Raw genomic sequence first — 18577 nt, forward strand, 5'->3', positions numbered from 1 at the left:
TCCTTAGGACACAAACATTAGGAGTGATGAATGAATAATGCTGCGGTTTACTGGGCAATACTAGAACTTTAATATGTCTTCTCTTGTCCTTTCATTGCCTGCCTTTTCCAGTTCCTCCATCAAAAACTCAGTCTGAACCTTCTCTGAACTACAGAGGTACTGTACAATGATGCTGAGGGGAAGTCAGCTTTCCCTTCCTGCTGTTTGTTGTGGCTCTAGGAGTTGGATCTTTAACATCCTAGTGTAAAGCACTGTCAAGAAAAAAGCTATTTTCACAGTCTGTGTTGTCTTTTGGACCGTGTTGTTCCCGTGGTCATGCTTTGCGTCAGAACCAGCACACATGTGCATAATGCTCATAATGCTTATTCAGTAATTGCCACTAAAATGCCAACAATTAACAAATTTTGTCATTTAACTGTTGTCCATCAAAATACCAACAATTAACAAATCCTGACATTTAACCACTGTCTGGCGTAGTATGCTTCTATGCAGATTCCAAGCCTTTTATTGTTACCTAAAACATGATTAGCTGAATATCAGGAATACTGAAATTTCAAGTCTTCTCCATTGAAACTTTTTATAGTAGTGGAGACAAAGTATTTTGAGACCCATGAGATCTTCCACTAATTCCAATTTACTTGTAATGAAGCATTTTAATACCAAACTTAAACGTATGCATGCATGTTGGATAACTCTGGGTAGATGCTGACTTCTGAACTACTACGCTAAATAGGGTTTGATTAGATGACATTTGTGCTTCTGCTTCCAGTTATACAGAAAAGGTGTATATTTAATATATTTTTCCTCCACTAAATCTGTTATAGTTAAATTAATTATCCTCAAGAGAAGAATGATTGATTAGTTACTTCTTTGCATTGCTACTAGTAAATACAACATAACCAAAATAAAACAGTGAATAACTTCTATAACTTTTCAGGTAGGAAGCAAACAGTGACAGACATTGAGTGAATCTTAACTCATGGCCTGTTCCCTCATGGCTTCACCGAAGCCAGTGCTTTTTTTCTTAAGTCGTTGCATGCTGTGGCTTCTTATACAGAGCATGATGCTAAAGTGAATAGCTGCTGTGCTTATTTCAGAAAAAAAATATGCTTGTTGTTTTGAGAGTGCTTAAGATCCCAATTCCATTGAGATTTCCATCAAACTGTTGATATCAGCAGTTACTATCATGGCTTACACGAGCCTTTGATTGTTACTGGTCATTGTCAAAGACTAGCTGAGCAAGGCAATCACGATCCACATCCAGGTGCAGCCCAGCCCTGAGTAGAAAAATAGAAGTTTCTGGTGAATGAGCTTAGGCAGTGCTTCATATTTGAGGAAGGTATTAACGTGTTACTGGTATTTTATTTTTTTTGCAATGGAGTTGCAGTCTTTCTTAGGGATAGTTTCTCCCTGTTCTCCCCAGGGTTCAACACCTCTACCCTTCCATTGTGCTTTGAACTACTCTATGTGCATAACACCTTCTAACACCTTATGTTATGGATGTGCAAGTGATCCTGTGTGAAAATCATGTGCTTTGTGTGAAATGCAAGTTAGTTTACCAAAGTTCTGGGATAAAGTTGTCTTTTTTTTTTTGCGTGTATGTGAAGACTTTTATGTCAAGAAACAAGTTATTTTGTATGCTTTATTAATTGTTATTAAACAAGTAAATACTCAAAAGAGAACGCAACTTTTCTGCATTAAACTCTTTGTGCTAGTGGGATATGCTGATGTTCTTGAAAGAGAATAAATCTCTCTAGCTTTATGCAGTGTTCATTTAAAAAAATAAAATAAAATTGAGTTTGACAGTCTGTATATCAAATGTCAAACTAATGTTTGTTCCCCATAAGGTATGACCTTATCACATCACTCATCCAGCTGAGCTGATGAGGGGGAAGTTGTAGGGAGATCGAGGGGGTCAGACAATCCTGAGGAGTACTAAATTGTGATCAAAAATTTACTAAGTTTATGACTTTATTATTCCATTTCACTTCACTGGATATGGGAACAAACTTGGTGCAAATAGAAGTCTGATGAAAAAGAAAGCGCAGGATCTGACATTTACTAGATACTGCAGTTCATAACATCGCCAGCTTATAAAAATACAGCATTAACCCAGAATGTATTAAAATACTGATCTTTATTGCAGAAATGTAAAAATCTTCTATTGTAATTGTTTCAGAACCAAGTCGAAGTGTTTCGCTAAGCAGTGATGCAGTAGAAAAAGAAAAGAAAGGGTTTCTGGGATTTTTCAAAGCTAATAGAAACAACAGCAAGGTAAGTGTTTATCAATGTACTACCTTGATAAAGAGAATTGATTTATTTCCAGATGTATTTTGGTATTTTGTCTCTGGGCAATGGGGTCTGTTGTTGTTGATTTGGTTTTGTTCTGCTTTTTTTTTTTTTTTTTTTCCTTCATGGAGTCATCTTTTAGCAGATGCATAAACTACAGTTAATCAGTACAGTCTAATGGGGATTTCAGCTACTAATTCAAGGAGTTGGGCATATTAACCACTTAATTTTATTTTTTTAAAATGCTGTTACTTCAGGAGGTAGCAACAAAAGGCAGGAGTTTTAACCAACTTATATCCACTTATTAGTAGCGCTCAGATTGAAGAGGAAAAAAAAAGCATTTATGAAGGAACTGATGCAATATAGAACACATTAGTCTACATATCAAGTAGAAGTGTCTTATTAACTCTTGTGTGTGTGTGTGATACTTTGTTTTAAAGCATTTATATTTTCAGTAATCTGTACTTTTGCGTTATTGCCATCTCCAGTCTGTAAAACTGGTGAATTAGGTGTAGAAGAAAGCTCACAGTACTAAAAGGAGTAATAAACTGAAGGATCAGTGTCCACCGCGGTGCATGTTGGGCATTTTTAACTTTGTTTTTAAATTGGAGTTAGAAAATTCAAAAAAGAAAGTTTGTATAAAAACTTGCTTCAACTAAACTCAAGATACAATTAGAGTTGCTAAATTTAAATAACTTTAAACAATTAGAGAAGAAGATGTGGTGGTGACTTTATAAGGAGAAAACTAGAAAATAATGTTTATGCATTCTCTGTAGATCTTAGAATTTATTGAGATGCCTTTTTGAAAAATATGTGCCACATTGCAGAAATTAAATATAGTAAAAATTTCTAGCTCAAGAACATACTACACTTTTAACTTCACACTTTTTACTTCCTTCACTATAATTTGCTGTGTCAAATGATTTGATTATAAAGTATTTATTACTTGAGAATGTCAGAGTAAAATAGCATTTTTCTTTTGTCTTATTTTAAAAGCTTTCTAAGGCTTTTGCAGTGAAATCAGGTTAACTGGTACTAAGTAACGTACGCTTCCTTGATGGACCAGTGTTACATTTAACCTTTCCAGTCTCTTCAGTCACATTTTTAAAACTGTATAAGCTTTCCAAAATTTTTATTAGTTCTCAGCCCTTTTTATTATGATCAAATTTGGAGTGTTTTTATCAGGCAATGGCTTCTTGTGTGGACACTGTATCGACACTATGTTGAAAAATTTGGTCAAACATGGATGCTGATCTATTCTTAACATTTTATGAAGGATGATGCATCAGAGCTGTATTTTATGAGATAGTAAGTGAGTCAGTTTTGTGTGTTTATCCTCTGTAAGAAATTATTTCCCATTTAGCAGGGAACAAAAGCATAACTAGAGTAATAATACAGCATCTGCTTGGAAGAATCTAGATCGCAAAGGAGCTCAGCACAAGCCTCTAGGGCATGCCATGGCGCTGTAGCTGCTCTGGAGGAACTGAACGTATTGCAGCATGAAGTTTACTGTGTTCAAGTTGTTCCTCTGTTCCCATTTTACTGAACCTTGGTATGAAGTGTCTGCTCTTGGAGTTGTAATTCCAGAAGCAGCTCAGATTTAGCTTATAGAATAATTTCACTTACAACACTGGAAAACAGCTTTGAAGCCTGCCAGTGCTGTGGTTACTGCAGTGTTTTTTTCACAGCTGAGTTTGGGATGAGTGTCCTAGAGATTACAAACTCTTTATTCTTTTATACACCACCCCCTCTCTTCTTTCTCATGCTTGTAAGTCAGACACAGGAGGTCATACTCTGAGGTTGCTTTTTTAAAGATATATTTTAATAAGTGTTAAAGATACGGAGGGTCGATTAATAATGTACAAGTAATGTTTGTCCTGGTAGGTAGTAAGAACTGTTCAAACAAGTATGAGGAACAACTTGTAAATCTGAAGTGGAGGTGTAAGCCTTGCTGTCAGACAAGTCTTGCTGGTTGACAAGGTAATTGACTTTTCATGATGATGTCTTTATTGAACTCTTACTTTCAGATGTTGAATAGTCTATAGGAAGAGGGATTAAAACAACAGTTTTATTTAGACCTGCAAGGAAGTCATCATTACCTTTCCAGTATGAACCTCTAGCAATTTGAGCCCAAATATTGAGAAGAATTACTGAAAACTGAAGAATTGTGCAGCACACAAGAGCAAGCGTTAAGTAGCCGTAATACATCTGGCTCAGTATTATGGCAGATTTCTAGACAAAACAACAGTGAAACTGCTGAACAGATGTAGTTAGCAGAATGGGGGCAAACTAACTTCTTTTAAGAAATGATTTAATAAGTTTATGAAGGGATTGTATAGGGGGATGTGCTGTGGTTTCAGAACACACACACGCAGGCCCAGAAGGTTTTTTCCAAAACTGTTTTTAATTGTTACTCCCTTAGAGTTTTACTCCTCTGCAAGACTTCAGTCGGTTCTGCTTACTTGTTTAATTTCTTTTTGTTTGCATCGTCGTTTGCATACACACACAAAGACAGAATCACCGCATGGGGCCGTGTGTAGTCTCTATTTTAGAACTAGTTACTGGCAAGACTTGTCCAAAGTCTTGAACCCAGGGCGTGCTGTAGAGTCGCATACATTTACAGGGAAGACGACTTCTTTTGCAAGGGAAGAAGAGAGCACTAGCCTGTGTTGCAAGCTGTCTGGGATCAAGTGTCACTCCACTCTATAGGCCCACACTCAGATTTCCATGCCCACACACATACTTGCTTTCTGAGCTCGCTGAAGGCAATAATCATGGTATGACAATACACTAGAGCTAGCTTTTAGAGTACTTTTTTTCTGCTGTCTGAGAAACACCATGACACAGAATAAAAGCAGAAACCTATTCTCATGTTTGGTACAAACTGATTGAAGGTATTTCTTTGGTTAACTTTGTGCTTACAGGCTTAATGCCAGATAAGGTATCATCTTCAGTCTATTCTAATTTTATGCTGGATCAGTTACCCTCTGTTCTCCTGGAGCTGGCATAAAAAACATAAAGGTGGCATGAACCCCATATCTTTTTGATGTGAAATGTAGCCACGTGCCTGAGGCTAAATCAAGATTAAATTGGCACTGCTAAGCGATACAGCAGTGCAGAGATCCTTTGCAGGTGATCATGGGATCCAGGCTTGAGAGGGATATCTGAAGCAGTCCTGTCATTTACATGGGGGGGAAAAGAAGCTCTGTGCTTGCAACCCTGTCTCTGCAGGTATAGGAGAATGACAGCCTGGCCCTTGGTGCTGCAGGACCTGCTTGCTGCTACCTGTTTTCTTTGCCTTAGAATTGTTCTGGTTTTATTTTCTTATATGCTCCTGTTAATAGATTTCTTGGGGCCTTGCCTACATCAGAAAAATGTTGCAGACTACTTCAGTGTTTCTCAGCAATCAGATCTAATGCTACTGCAGCAATTCATCCTGGTTCCATAATGAGGTTTGGTGCTTTGCTGTGGCATGTTTCTGCTGTTTTCTTTGCTTTGCTACTTCTGTGTAGGATACTTATTTCTGTTGCAGACAGAAGAACACTTGAGGATGAACAGAGATTATGGTGAGGAGGATGTTTTTAGTTCTACATCTACAAGTGAAGGAAGCTTGGATGTAAGTACTTATGTGGCCTGTAGATGCTACTGCATTCCTATTAGATCCTCCAGTTTGAGTAGCCAGAACCCACTGCTGTTCCCAGTGCTTAGCCAAGTAGAAGTAGAAATAGCCTACTTCCTAGCTTAGTTACCTGGGTTCACATCTTGAAGTGCAATGCATTTTCTTCAGATAAAACTCTTGCTAGCTTAATTATAAATCATGTTTCTTTCAAAGTTAAATTCTAAGCAATCATGAGCAAAAAAGCAAAAAAAACAAGGGCGTAGTTGTGACTTCCAAACAGTGCCTGATGCAAGCATGTGTTTATGTGCCTTATCTGTGACATTTCTTATAAAGCCACACCTTTCTCTTTTATCCCTTTATATGTCTGCTTTCCGCATGGCAGCATTCAAGTTGTTTCTCAAGTAGCTGGGGATGGAGAATACTTTTGTTTTAAATACTGTTGATAACAGAAGGGGGTTTTGTTACATACATGAGTAGGTTTGGGGGCACAAAAATCCTGTGAACCACATTTCGAAAGGTTTTTAAGTTCCTGTCAGACTATGAAACTACCAGGATTTAGGTTTATAATTAGGAAGTGTGAATCCTATATATTTTTGTAAGGCTGTTCTTTTGGATTTGTAATCATAATAAACATGGTGTCTTTCTGTTGCTTTTTTTTTAATTATTATTACTATTATTATTACTTGGCTCTTTCTTATGTTTTCAAAACCTGGAGAAGACTGTGTTGATGACATGATAGAAGCCTGAAATGTGAGACTTAGATCTGAATCCCCATTTTACAAACAAATATTTGGAGAAAGAGTGCTGATCCGCAAAATGTGCAAATCACTACTCAGGGTGAAGAGTGACAGAAAATTACAGAAAAAAATGGAGGAGGAGTGATAAAACAGAACCCAAATTAAAGAAGAAGAAGAATAAAAATTATATGAAAGAACTCAGAATGGGGAAATAGATGGAGAAATGATTGGTTGTGAGATTAAAAAACACCTAACTCTTCAAATCTGTGAAGCCTTCTTATATGAAAGAGTACAAAAGTTAGAAAGTGGTGTATGACACCAAAAACTTGGGTGACACTGTAAAAAGACTGTTTTGTTGAAGTCTCTATTGATATAAAGTTATAGTAGAAGGTCATGTCAGTAATTGAAATACATGAGATAAAAGTCTACAAAAACCTTCATAATCTTGACAAAAAATAAAATATCTGTTGTATTCGCTGCCATTAAACATTAATCTCAGTGTCTTAATACCCAGCTATGATGAGGAGGAGGAAGAAGAGCGATTCCAAGTGAAGATATGATGAAGGTAGTTCAAATATGCTGAACTGTCTTTTATACTAGTGTGTGGTGCTTCCTCAGAAGAGAGAGGGATGCTTCTTTTTAATTTTTGTAGGGAATCTCATAGGGCAAATTACAAATGAAGACCTTTTTTTCCTTTGTCATTGATGAAAAATGTTCAAACCTGTCTTGTCAAAACAATGTAACTTTTGTCTTTTGAAAGCACAAACAATAGAGATTAGAGACCAAAGGGATCTTGTAGTAGGAGGTAAAAAAGCATTACCTTTTAATTCAGCTACATCAACACCTTCAGGTCAGGGATTTTTTTTTCTTTCCTCTTAAGAGCAATTAATCTTCAAGAACAATGTAGCCATTGTTCAGTGTTTATATCTTCAACTTCTGGCTTGACACTTTTGTTTGAGCACTGATCCTACTAAGTCATAAGTACATACTTGAATGAATGTATTTAAATAGTTCAATTTAATTCTGTACTATTCTGTTAAAAGTTTGATGAGAATGTATAAAATAAGTCTAACTGATTCTCTCAGCAGTTCAGGACATGAATCCTTCAAACAGGCTAGATGGGCTTTAAGAAAAAGGTAAACAATTGTGAGATCTTAGGTGGAAAAAAATTCTAATATACTGTAAACTCGGCATAGACAGCTAGCATAGATCAGTTGTATAAACATACGTCCGATACATACGTATCTTAACATATGTTAAGATAAAATTAATCTGGAAATTCCAATGAAGGCACTTCTTCTAAAATTCAGTTTAGCAATTCCTTATGGGCTGGACTTTGAGACCCCCAGTCATTCTGAGTAATTCTTTATTCCAGTGATTGTAGTCTCATTTATATACTTCAGGGGAATTGAGTATCCTTACTCAAACTAAATGGTATCTTACATGGCCATGTATGTCAAATATACATGTAGATCTCATTACATAGAAGAAATTTTAATGGGGTAAGACAGGACTTCTTGCAAATTGTCATGCAGTAGAGGCTTCCCATTCCGTGGTTTCACAGAATCATAGAATGGCTTGGGTTGGAAGAGACCTTGGAAGACCACCCAGTTCAACCCCCTGCCATGGGCAGGGACACCTCCCACCAGGCCAGGTTGCCCAAAGCCCCATCCAGCCTGGCCTTGAACACCTCCAGGGATGGGGCACCCACAGCTTCTGTGGGCAGCCTGTGCCAGTGCCTCACCACCCTCTGGGTGAAGAATTTCTTCTGAATATTTGATCTAAATCTCCCCTCTTTTAGTTGAAAACCATTCCCCCTTGTCCTACCACTATCTGCCTGCATAAAATGTTGCTCTCCATCTTCTTTACAAGCCCCCTTCAAGTACTGGAAGGCCAATATGAGGTCTCCCCAGAGCCTTCTCTTCTCTAGGCTGAACATCCCCAGCTCTCTCAGCCTTTCTTCACAGGAGAGGTGCTTCAGCCCTCTAATCATGTTTGTGGCCCTCCTCTGGACCTGCCTTAACAGCTCCATGTCTTTCTTATGATTGAGAGCCCCAGACCTGAACGCAGTACTCCAAGTTGGGCCTCACAAGGGCAGAGCAAAGGGACACAATCACCTTTCTTACTCTGCTGGCCACCCCTCTGTTGATGCAGCCCAGGATGCAGTGGCCTTCTGGGCTGCAAGCACACACTGCTGGCTCATGTCGAGCTTTCTGTCCACCAGAACCCCCAAGTCCTTCTCTGCAGGGCTGCTCTCAATGAGCTCTTCTCCCAGTGTGTGCTCATGTCTGGGAATGCCCTGACACAGGTGCAGCACCTTGCTCTTGGATTTGTTGAACCTCATTCATTTCACGTGGTCTCAGCTTGTCTAGGTCCCTTTGGATCACATCTCTTCCTTCTGGTGTATCAACTGCACTACTCAGCTTGGTGTCACCCGCAAACTTGTTGAGGGTGCACTTGATTCCACTGTATATGTCATTGATAAAGATCTTAAACAGCATCGGTCCTCAGATGGACCCTGGAGAGACAACACTTGTCACCAGCCTCCACCTGGACTTGACCACACTCAGGCTGTGGCCATCCAGCCAATTTCTTATCCACTGAATAGTCGGTCCTTCAGATTTTTTTTTTCACTGTTGTAGGTCATCTTGAAAGCATTTTGCATTGCAGCGCAGGAATTAAAACCAAAGTTCCAGAGTAATTTTTGAAACGAAAATATTTTGGCATTGCCTTTCAAAGATTGTCTTCAGCATAGTGCAAGGAGTTACACTGTCTGGATCAGGAAAATCTTTCTTGCCTATATGGAAATAGGCAAATTGTGAAGTACAGATGAGTTGTGGGCATGATAAAGAACTTTGGTATTCCTTGTTTAAATACTTTTTTTCACTATTATATGGTGGTAATGTGCACTGAAAAATGTAAGAAAAAAATAAGAAAAAAAAAGTAGAAAAAGTAATGACTGTTCTAGAGTTAGCGTGTTTTTTTGTTTGTTTTTTTTTTGTTTGTTTTTTTAACTGAGGAATATGAAGGAATAGAATAAAGCTATAAGAATTAGGAAGTCTTTGATATTTATTGAAGAACAAGTTATATTCCCCTTATATACACCAGAACATCCTCAGTTCTTTATTTTTATAATTAGTTTTTTAATTATTAATGCTTTTAAAATGTTGATTGTTGATGAAGAAATTGATTTTCAAAATCGAGATGGGAAAGTCAACAGTTATGCTGAGATGAAAGGACACTTACAGTATCAGCAAAAATAAAGGAAAAAAGATAAAAGAAAAATTTAACACTGCAGAGACGGTAAGAATGGAAGTAAAGTCTTTTTCATGACAGTCTTCAGAATGGATCTGAAATTTAATGGTATGTTGTAAACAAAGCAGAAATCTCTTCTTTTAATTTGTACCAATTTTATGCTAAGCAGAACAGCTTGTATAAATGCAACATACAAATGAAGCAGTTGGAAGCTGCAGCACAGTTAACCCTATTTTTTTTTGTGCGTCAAAGACGGACTCAGCTGCAATTGAGAACTGGGAAAGAAAGGAGGAGTTTGTCATCTCTGCCACTTGGTGTCACTGTCCTCAAGTGAACAGTTGATCAAGATGAAACCTGATAACTTGGAACACACTACTAAAATTAGCTCTTTTTATTTTGGGGGCCTTTGTGTTTTCATAAATCAAGAGTGAAAAAAACACATCCCAAGTGCTGAACGACGTGTATCTCTGATGTGGAATTTGTTTATGTAATAAATCAGCTTGGGAAAAAATATTTAAAAGTACAGCCAGGGACACTTATCAGAGGATTTGAAACTTCAGCACAAAGTCTTATCACATAAGGTTTCTCTAGTTCAAACACGATTTCAGCAGACCAGTATTAGAAGATTTTCATCAGCACATATTTAAAAATCTAGTCTTTGGTATATGTATGACTGAATATGTTGCTCAGAATCACTAATATGTTACTCAGAATCACTGAACCTCAGTGAAGCAGCTAATTTAGTAGTTCTCTGCTTAATGAATCTGTCATGGCCATTATTACATATGCTCACGAACAAAAATATCCAGGAAAAAAAAAAAGTACTTTTGGGTTTCAAACAGTTTTCAGATACATTTAGGACATATGTATAATTTTTTTGTCGTTGTTGTTTCTGGTGTTGTTTTTTTATTTATTTGTGCTTTTCTTTGATTTACATACCAGTCCCCATACAAAAAACAAAGTCATCAATCCAGAAGAAAAATACTGCCCTAAAGTTTAAAAACAAATCTTGAAGACTTCTGGTACATTAGTAACTTTGGCAGTCACTTCTTAAATGGTCAAAATAGCTATTTTCCCTATAAAAGGTTTTAAAAAACTTATTATTTACTTTTTCAGGGCCTTGTTTGCTCTTAATATATTCTAACTATGATGTCTCAGAGCTGGCAGGAGTTATTCATGATGCACTTTCTAAATTCAGAAGTGCTTGGAGGCTGATCAAGTATGGTTATGCAAACATAAAAGAAAACGTGATTTCTTTTCAACCATCTCAGTCTCCAAGTGACCAGTGAATATCATCTTTGCTGTTTAGGATTTCACCTCATGTAGCCAGATAGTAAGAGCTGTAGCAATGAGAATATTGTTCATGGCATCTAAATGGTAGTGAGTAGACATCTACTTCTAATATGTTTTTTTATTTCTGACAATTGCATTCACTTTAGATCTGTATTCTTTTTTCTTGGTCTCCTGGCAGTGCTTAGGACGTTGTCTGCATTTATTTGTACTTGCAGGGTCAAATCCTGGGATACTTCTATTGCATTTTACACAGTTAGAGATATCGGAGCAATGACGTCAAAGGCATAGATTTGTGATATAGCTTTGAAGCAATTTTGCTTAGCGTAGTTTTGTTTGCAAAGTTTAAAACCCAACATGAGTATGGAGAGTTGTCTAAACATTACAACAGATTGGTCTGTCCTCATCACTCTTCTGTTACAGGGTGCCCATAAGCCAGTAGAGGTGGTTAACAGAGAATCACACTCAAGAAGATGCAGCATAATTAAAAATGCTTTCCCTTGTGCAAAGTTTTACATGGTTAAAAGAAAAATAGATTTATTACATACCAATTATCTAAGATGAGATTTGCCATCACATTAGTGATGTCAGTTTTATTTTGATGTCCTTTGATATTCTGGAAAAAAAAAAAACATTTTGTTGTTAACTTTTCTTGCTGAGTAGTTGAGCTTTGCTAGATTCAACAGTCTTGTAACTGGCATTCACAAAATTCAGATAGGTAGCAAACAAGACAGTTATCAACTTTTTTTTCTTCCTTGTCCACTGAGGGCAGGGGAAGAAGTAATTTGCTCTATATATAGCGATGAAAATCTAACTGGGAAATAATTCTGACTGTGTGGAGGTTTCAGAAGGGATTTAAGAGACTGTGAAATACTTATCACCTAATCTGGGCTGCAAAACCTACGAAAATATCCTGGGGTTGAGCTACACATACTTGATTCTGTCTTGGAGTAGAAGGATGGATTAGGTGGATTAGGTGCCTTTCATCAAGAGTTATGTCTGCTGAAGAGATGCAGCTATGTGGTGTGCACTTACAGGATCCACTGTCTTCATTTATGTGAATCATAGATATGTTCATATATTTAACATAATGCCTTCAGTTTTTTCTTCAGTTATGTGATAGCAGAAGGCAAGAGCTTGGAACAGTGGCTGCTTGCCATGAGCCTTCAAGTTCTCGCTCCAAAGCATGGTGTTACTAGACCTCTTCAAAGAAAAGGTCCTTGGAGTTAGTGTGGAGTGTAAAAGAAGTCTGGTTCTCAGAACCAGCTGAACTACTTTGTCTCAAAAAAAAAAAAAAAATAGCCTTAGGCAGACACCTGGAATGGAAAGTCTCAGCAGCTCTGGTTAAAGCATCATAATGTTACAAGCTATTGAAAACAGACTCTTGCGAAGAGACATGTTGGCTGACCCATCTTCTGGCTGTGCTTCTTAGCTTGTACAACCAAATGCTGCCAACTTCATGCATTCAGGAATCACTTGTCAGCTCCTTCCCTCACCACACAAAAGTGGCTTAAGATCATGAGATTTGGTAACAAATCACTTAGGCTGGACTTTCTTTCCCTCCATTCCACTTCAGAGTGCAGGGTTTGCACAGGTCACTTTTTTGGCAGCAGTGAAGGTTTTGTTAAAAATAAAGATTGTCATGTAGTCGGTGATCACCAGAAGTTGCATCTTTACATAAAGTTGTGTGGTACAGAGTAAAATCACTACAGTGCATTGCATTTGCCTGCTTGTCATAGATGAAACCAGGTAATAAGAAAACGGCTACATCTTTAAAAACTGGAGTTGTGTCATTCTTCTCCCTTAGTTGCTGCTGGTGAAAGGGCAACTCTGAAGATTCTGTTCCACCAGTGGCTTCTGCAGGGTGTTTTGAAGGAAAAGCTCTCTAGCTATGTAGGGCGCTGGATCTAAGCATCAGAGTTTAATTTGCTGAGTTTTGAAGCCACCAAAATCAACACTTGAGCTGCATGTTAAACTCTGACCATCTTGTGTATCTGCTACCGGCCTCTACTCTGGATGAAATCTTGAGTTTAAGGCTTTTACTTTAAAAACTTACCACCTACCACTGTTAGCCATAATGCGAGAGATCAAAGTTTGGATCCCTTCTGTGCCTTTGGAGACAGCAGCCAATCTATCTCTCTCAGGACCATTATTGAGAGAATTATTTCCTCCTTTGTAATGAAAACCAAAATACTTGCTGGGCTAGAGATGCTTGGAACAAAGCTGTGAGGTATTCTTGATGTGGGAAGCACCCTTTCGTAAAAATACCCAAATATTCAGTGACTCAGAAAGACAGACCAAGAGCAAGCTTAACTATTCAGACCAGTAACAAAATAACTTAAGTGTGGTGGCAGCTCTGCGTTCCAGTGCCAGCGCCAGAGATGTTTTTGTATGCTTTATGCTAAGCAGATGTTGGATCCAGCAAGTAAGTTGTCACCGAAGTTAGAAGCAGGGGAGCCAAATGGCTGCTGTTCACTGCTGGGATGAGTGGCCTCGTCTCACTCTTCTTCTAGCGTATTTGTGTGTTTGAACAGAGCATAATCTCAGTCTGCTCCGGAGAGAAGGAAGTTTGATTCCTCCTAACTAGAATAAAGTTTTGAACCTGGATTTCCCATGTTCTTGCTGAACTGTTGAAGTGGTGGGTGGATGGGTGGATGGGTGGATGGGTGGATGGGTGGGTGGATGGATGGATGGATGGATGGATGGATGGATGGATGGATGGATGGATGAGGAGGACAAGACAGAAGAGAAATCCAATAGCTGCCTCTTCCAGCAGTTAGGATTTGTTTGGAGCCAGGTTTCTTAGCTGTGCCTTGTGCTCACCTCTTGGATTAAGCCCCTTTGCTGACGAAGACAGAGAGACTTGCCAACTTCACGGATCCCAGTGGAGGTTAGGAGTTTAGGCAGGAGGTTAGCAGCATAGTTTCTCAGCAGTTTCATGCTCAGCATGCCCAGAAGCAGAATTCAGGCACCAAAGCCGGGAGTAAGCACATCATAAGGATATGTGTCAGGCTTATTGAAGGGAAAGCACAAAGAGGTGTGACTTGGAGAGGCCCAAGCTAACAAGAACGCAGTAAGTTAGGCTGGCCAGATGTGTGAGGCAATTGAGCTTCCAGACCTGGGCTCCATGGCATCCTTCTGTGTTGTGTGGATGTACCTAGTCGGGCTGGCGTAAGTTGGCTCAGATATCTCCCTCGGATGTTTAATTAAGACCTTACGACACACCCTTAACCACCCAAATCCTTTTATGTCTGATTCATCTTTTGTTACTGATTTCACTGAAAAGTTTTGAAGTTAACTCACTTAAAAAAAAAAAAAATAGAATAAAGCAGCAGTTAATAAGGCTGATGGCTTTTAATTTACATTAATAAGGGGACATTAAAAAAACAAAACAAAGACAAACTTAAATTCCATTTGAGATTTTTCTAGTGACATCTCAACCACTCATGCTTTGCTTCCTTGGTATTTAATATTAACAGAGACCCTTAATAGTGTATAATAGCCTTGTAATTCATCTTTGGTCATAATTTATTCAGCTTATTGTTCTTAGTGTAACTGACCAGCATGCAGTGGTGTTGAAAATACCACCTTTAAATAAAAGTTTATCCAAGAATCAGGCTTTTCTGCATTTGGATAAGCAGAAATGTAGTTACTTAAAAAGGGATTTCACATATTTCTGTGTACATAAAATGCTTTTTGTGTTTAAGTTTGGGATGGTCTGGGAATGAGTCAGGGAATTATTAATTCCATTGCAAAGTACATTTCTGTTTGATTTAATGATGGATATCCAAAATATTTCTTCTAAAGCTTTCCAAATGTAACTACTGTAATGAAAGGATTAGTGTGTATTTATGCCAGTGCCCTTTACTAGATGAAATCAGGAATGGCTAATTGCATGTCATGGACTCCATGTTGCTAATACACAATGGAAATTTTTTTTCAGACAGTAACACCTGTTTTTGTAGTGGCATAATCTGAATCACATGTAACCATAGATTCATTATACTAGTCTAAAATATCCTATTAGCATATACAGATTTTAGATACAGCGAAGATTTTCAACACTGGCTAAGGTATAATTTCTCTTCTCTTGCAAAGAATTTCTGAGGCATGAGCGCTAATAGGATTTGGTTCTTTTCCAGCCTCTTCTGTGGACAGCAAAGACTCGATTTCATTAAAAGTAGTGGCAAACAATAACATTTCTTTTAATTAGATGATCTCATGATTTCCACACATATTTGTTCTGTGCATTATTGTTCGTTGGCAAAACTGAGCTGCTTGGTAGTGTGTGAAACCATATGTCTCAATAATATCTTATGGCAGGTGAGAGAGGATTTGCAAAACAACATTTGCTGACAGGACACAATACATTTCACTTTGATGGGGGAGTTTTCCTAAGTGAACTTTGTGGCTTAGTTCTCTCATGCAAAGTCAAACTTACATAAGTCTTCACAGGCCTTGCAGGTCTCCCTTTAACTCAAATAGGAGTTGTGCATATGAAGCAAGGACTGTATAACTTTCAGTTCCGTGTGTGCTCTTCAGCTGTTAATTGCTGCAAGAGACCTTCTAATGCCTGCAGTCTGTGTAGCTGTTTCACATTCTTCTTTTTAATAAACAGTTGCTAAATTAGGTTTTATTACTTGTAGCTTCAATGCTGATCTTCCCCCTTGTGTTTAACAGAAATGATTACAAGTAATTTCAGACTTTGCTTTTTCTGTTACCTTCCTGTGTTTAGTTTTTCTTTCGAGTTCACATGGCAGCATTTTGGGAGTCAAGTGGGAGAGGGAAAGGAGAGCAACAAATAGTGGTCAGTTTTTGTGAAGACTTGCATAGCGTGAAGTTGTGATACCTACAGGTAGATGACTTTCTTGTTGCCTTTTGATTGATTGGTTTTGTTGTTGTGTTTGTCATTTACACTTTTAAGCCATTCTCAAAGTACTTGGGAAAACTGGGGAAAGTATTTCTGGCTTTAAAAATGGTCACCTGGAAAGCCAGAAGAAGGGAAATGAGATCAAGGCAAATAGCAAGACATAGCCTTGGAGAGCTTGATGATGAGCAGTCGGTGCAGGAGGTGGACCCATTGACTTTTCCAGTGTCATCCTGAGCACCTGTTCATGTGTTTTGCTGGTTCAGCACCTTGGTGACCCGGTGAGAGCCGGGTGGAACTGATGTCTAGGACGTGAGCTGTACAGCCACTCTGAAGCAAACCAACGAGAGATGGAGAGATTAGCATAAGATTTATGGCTGTTAGTGCCGTTGGTTTGTTTCCCTCCTCTGATTATAACATTTTCTTCTTCCCATCCCAGCAAATGTTCAGGTACACGTCTTGATTTTGATCTCTCCCAGTTTCAGCACAGAGATGGTGTAATTTCATAGACTCCAAATGGAGCTTGTTCTGATTTACAGTTGTTTGCATAGGACAAGAGTCAGGCCAATAAAGAGCACTATGGAGTTTTGCCTTATAAAAACCTAATGGCAATGGATTTGACAGAAGGGGGAAGGGAAGAAGAAGCATTTAAGACTATTTATTAATCAAGAATTCCAGCAGCGAGGCTTTTCTTGCCTTGATTCTGGCAAATGTACAGATGAGAGATACTGTGCAGAGACCATTTCTGCACAAACAGAGAAAGCCCTTCAAATGTAAACATTTGAGCAGCTGGCATGGGAGATTAGTGCAGCAGGGGTGGGAGGGGGGTAATAGTGGATAGTGGCGCCGTCTAAATTTAACAAACGTTAAACAAGGTCCTTGTTCCAGTTTAAGGGCTACAGGTCAGAAAGGCAATATCAACTAAAAATATTGGCAATTGTACAAGTCAGTCAAAGTCATTAACTAGTAGATAATTAAAAGCAACGTGCCTTTCCAAAGCTGCCTCCACCACCACCACCAAAAAAAAAATGTTTTGGGAGAAAAAATTCAATGCAACCTCTTTGAATTAAGGAAAAACCCTTCCTTCTATGCCTGTGCAAAGAAAAGACAAGGCTTCAAGACTTTGCAGTGCTTTTGCTTTGGATTGTGTACTGTCTTAATATATTATCCTACTTTTAATTTCCTGTGGCTGAATATTAAATCAAAAGAAAGCATCATGCTGAGGGTGAAAGTAGTATAGGGTCTGTTAGCTTTGTAGTAATTTGTTCAAATTCTGTTTAACATCATTTGGGGTGAGGGTGCTTGCATTTTGTTGTTTTAAACCCTCTCGAAATAGTTACAGAGCCAGGCTATACATCAGTGTGTCTAATCATGTGCTCTTTCCTTAGGCTTTTTGTTCATAATGTGCATTTTGGTAACACATCTAATACAACTCTTTGCCAACTGGTTGTGATTCGATTAATGCATGTATTTTTGGAAGGGGCTTTAATTTCTTCGTTTCTTCAGCAGCAGAAACTAAAGTATCAGTATCTGTAGTCAAATGTAGTGTTTAAAAAATAAGAGCTGTGGTTTCTATTCTGGCATTGTTGTCATTTTCGTTGAGTTTGGGAATATACTGAAGAAAAAGATATCCTGGAGAAGGGGTAGCATAGTTTAGATCACATTGTTACTGTCTTTTGGCATCGTAAAGTTAGAGTGACCATTGGAGACTTGATGCAGAACTCACTAGAGCCAGTGGAAAAATTCCTGCTGGTTTCAATTGGCTTCAGACCATGTCTTTTACAAGCTGTTAGCCATTATCTACACTAGGCCATTTTAAAATCATTCTTTCTTCTGCTACTTTAGATTCTCTTTTGTATGGAGAAAGATCTGCTGGCAACTTCACTGTCCTCTTTGAAAACATAAGAACTTAGCTCCTTTTTGATGGACAGTTGACACAGATAAACCCCTTGAAGTTGCTTAATTTATAGAACATTTTCCCATTGGGGAGGGAGAAAACCCCAAAGTAAACAAGTTAAGTCTTGCAGAAGATGAATTGCAAACAGTGGTGAAGGAAGGAGTGGCTTTCCCCAACCAATAATTTGTTGCAAAGGCAAATTTTTCTTTGCTATCTGAAGAAGTGCATACCCAGAGAAATAAGCAGAGTTCTCAGCACTAATTTTTTATAAGAGGTAGTTGTCCCAGTGCTGGTGAAAGTCCAAATGTAGGTATATGCTGTACCTGATTCCACAGATTTTAACTTCACTGTCACTTAAATTCAGAGCTGAACTTGAAAAATTTCTTCCACGGCTCCTTCATGGGGAGTGCACTCCAATGGCTTGGAATAGTCCAGTCAACGTGAACGTATAAATCAGAGTGCTTTAATTTCTTAGTATTTCACACTAAATCCACATAGGAAACAAAGTTATACACAGTTGGAAATTTGGTCTTTTAGGACTATCAAAAGTCAGGCTCTGGAGTCAGGCTATGGAGGAAAAATGTACTGAATTTATAGACTTGGAAAAACATAGTTGGCCATAG

The 18577-nt window shown here is 38.2% G+C and overlaps 1 protein-coding gene across 16 annotated transcripts in view; it reads left to right on the forward strand.

Moving 5' to 3' along the window:
- COBL (cordon-bleu WH2 repeat protein) overlaps nt 1-18577 on the forward strand; it is a 159392-nt gene that overhangs the window by 55193 nt on the left and 85622 nt on the right. For 9 of the 16 annotated variants that reach the window (XM_072034913.1, XM_027451769.3, XM_038174013.2 and 6 more), the window contains exons 5-7: nt 112-156; nt 2180-2274; nt 5822-5905. In XM_072034913.1, the coding sequence (XP_071891014.1) occupies nt 112-156; nt 2180-2274; nt 5822-5905 (224 nt within the window). Of the gene's footprint in view, nt 1-111; nt 157-2179; nt 2275-5391; nt 5521-5633; nt 5742-5821; nt 5906-18577 lie in introns of those variants that run through there. The other 7 variants (XM_072034915.1, XM_072034918.1, XM_027451776.3 and 4 more) reach the window with 6 other exon arrangements.

The sequence above is a fragment of the Anas platyrhynchos genome, chromosome 2 (assembly GCF_047663525.1).
Source record: "Anas platyrhynchos isolate ZD024472 breed Pekin duck chromosome 2, IASCAAS_PekinDuck_T2T, whole genome shotgun sequence".
NCBI lineage: Eukaryota > Metazoa > Chordata > Aves > Anseriformes > Anatidae > Anas > Anas platyrhynchos.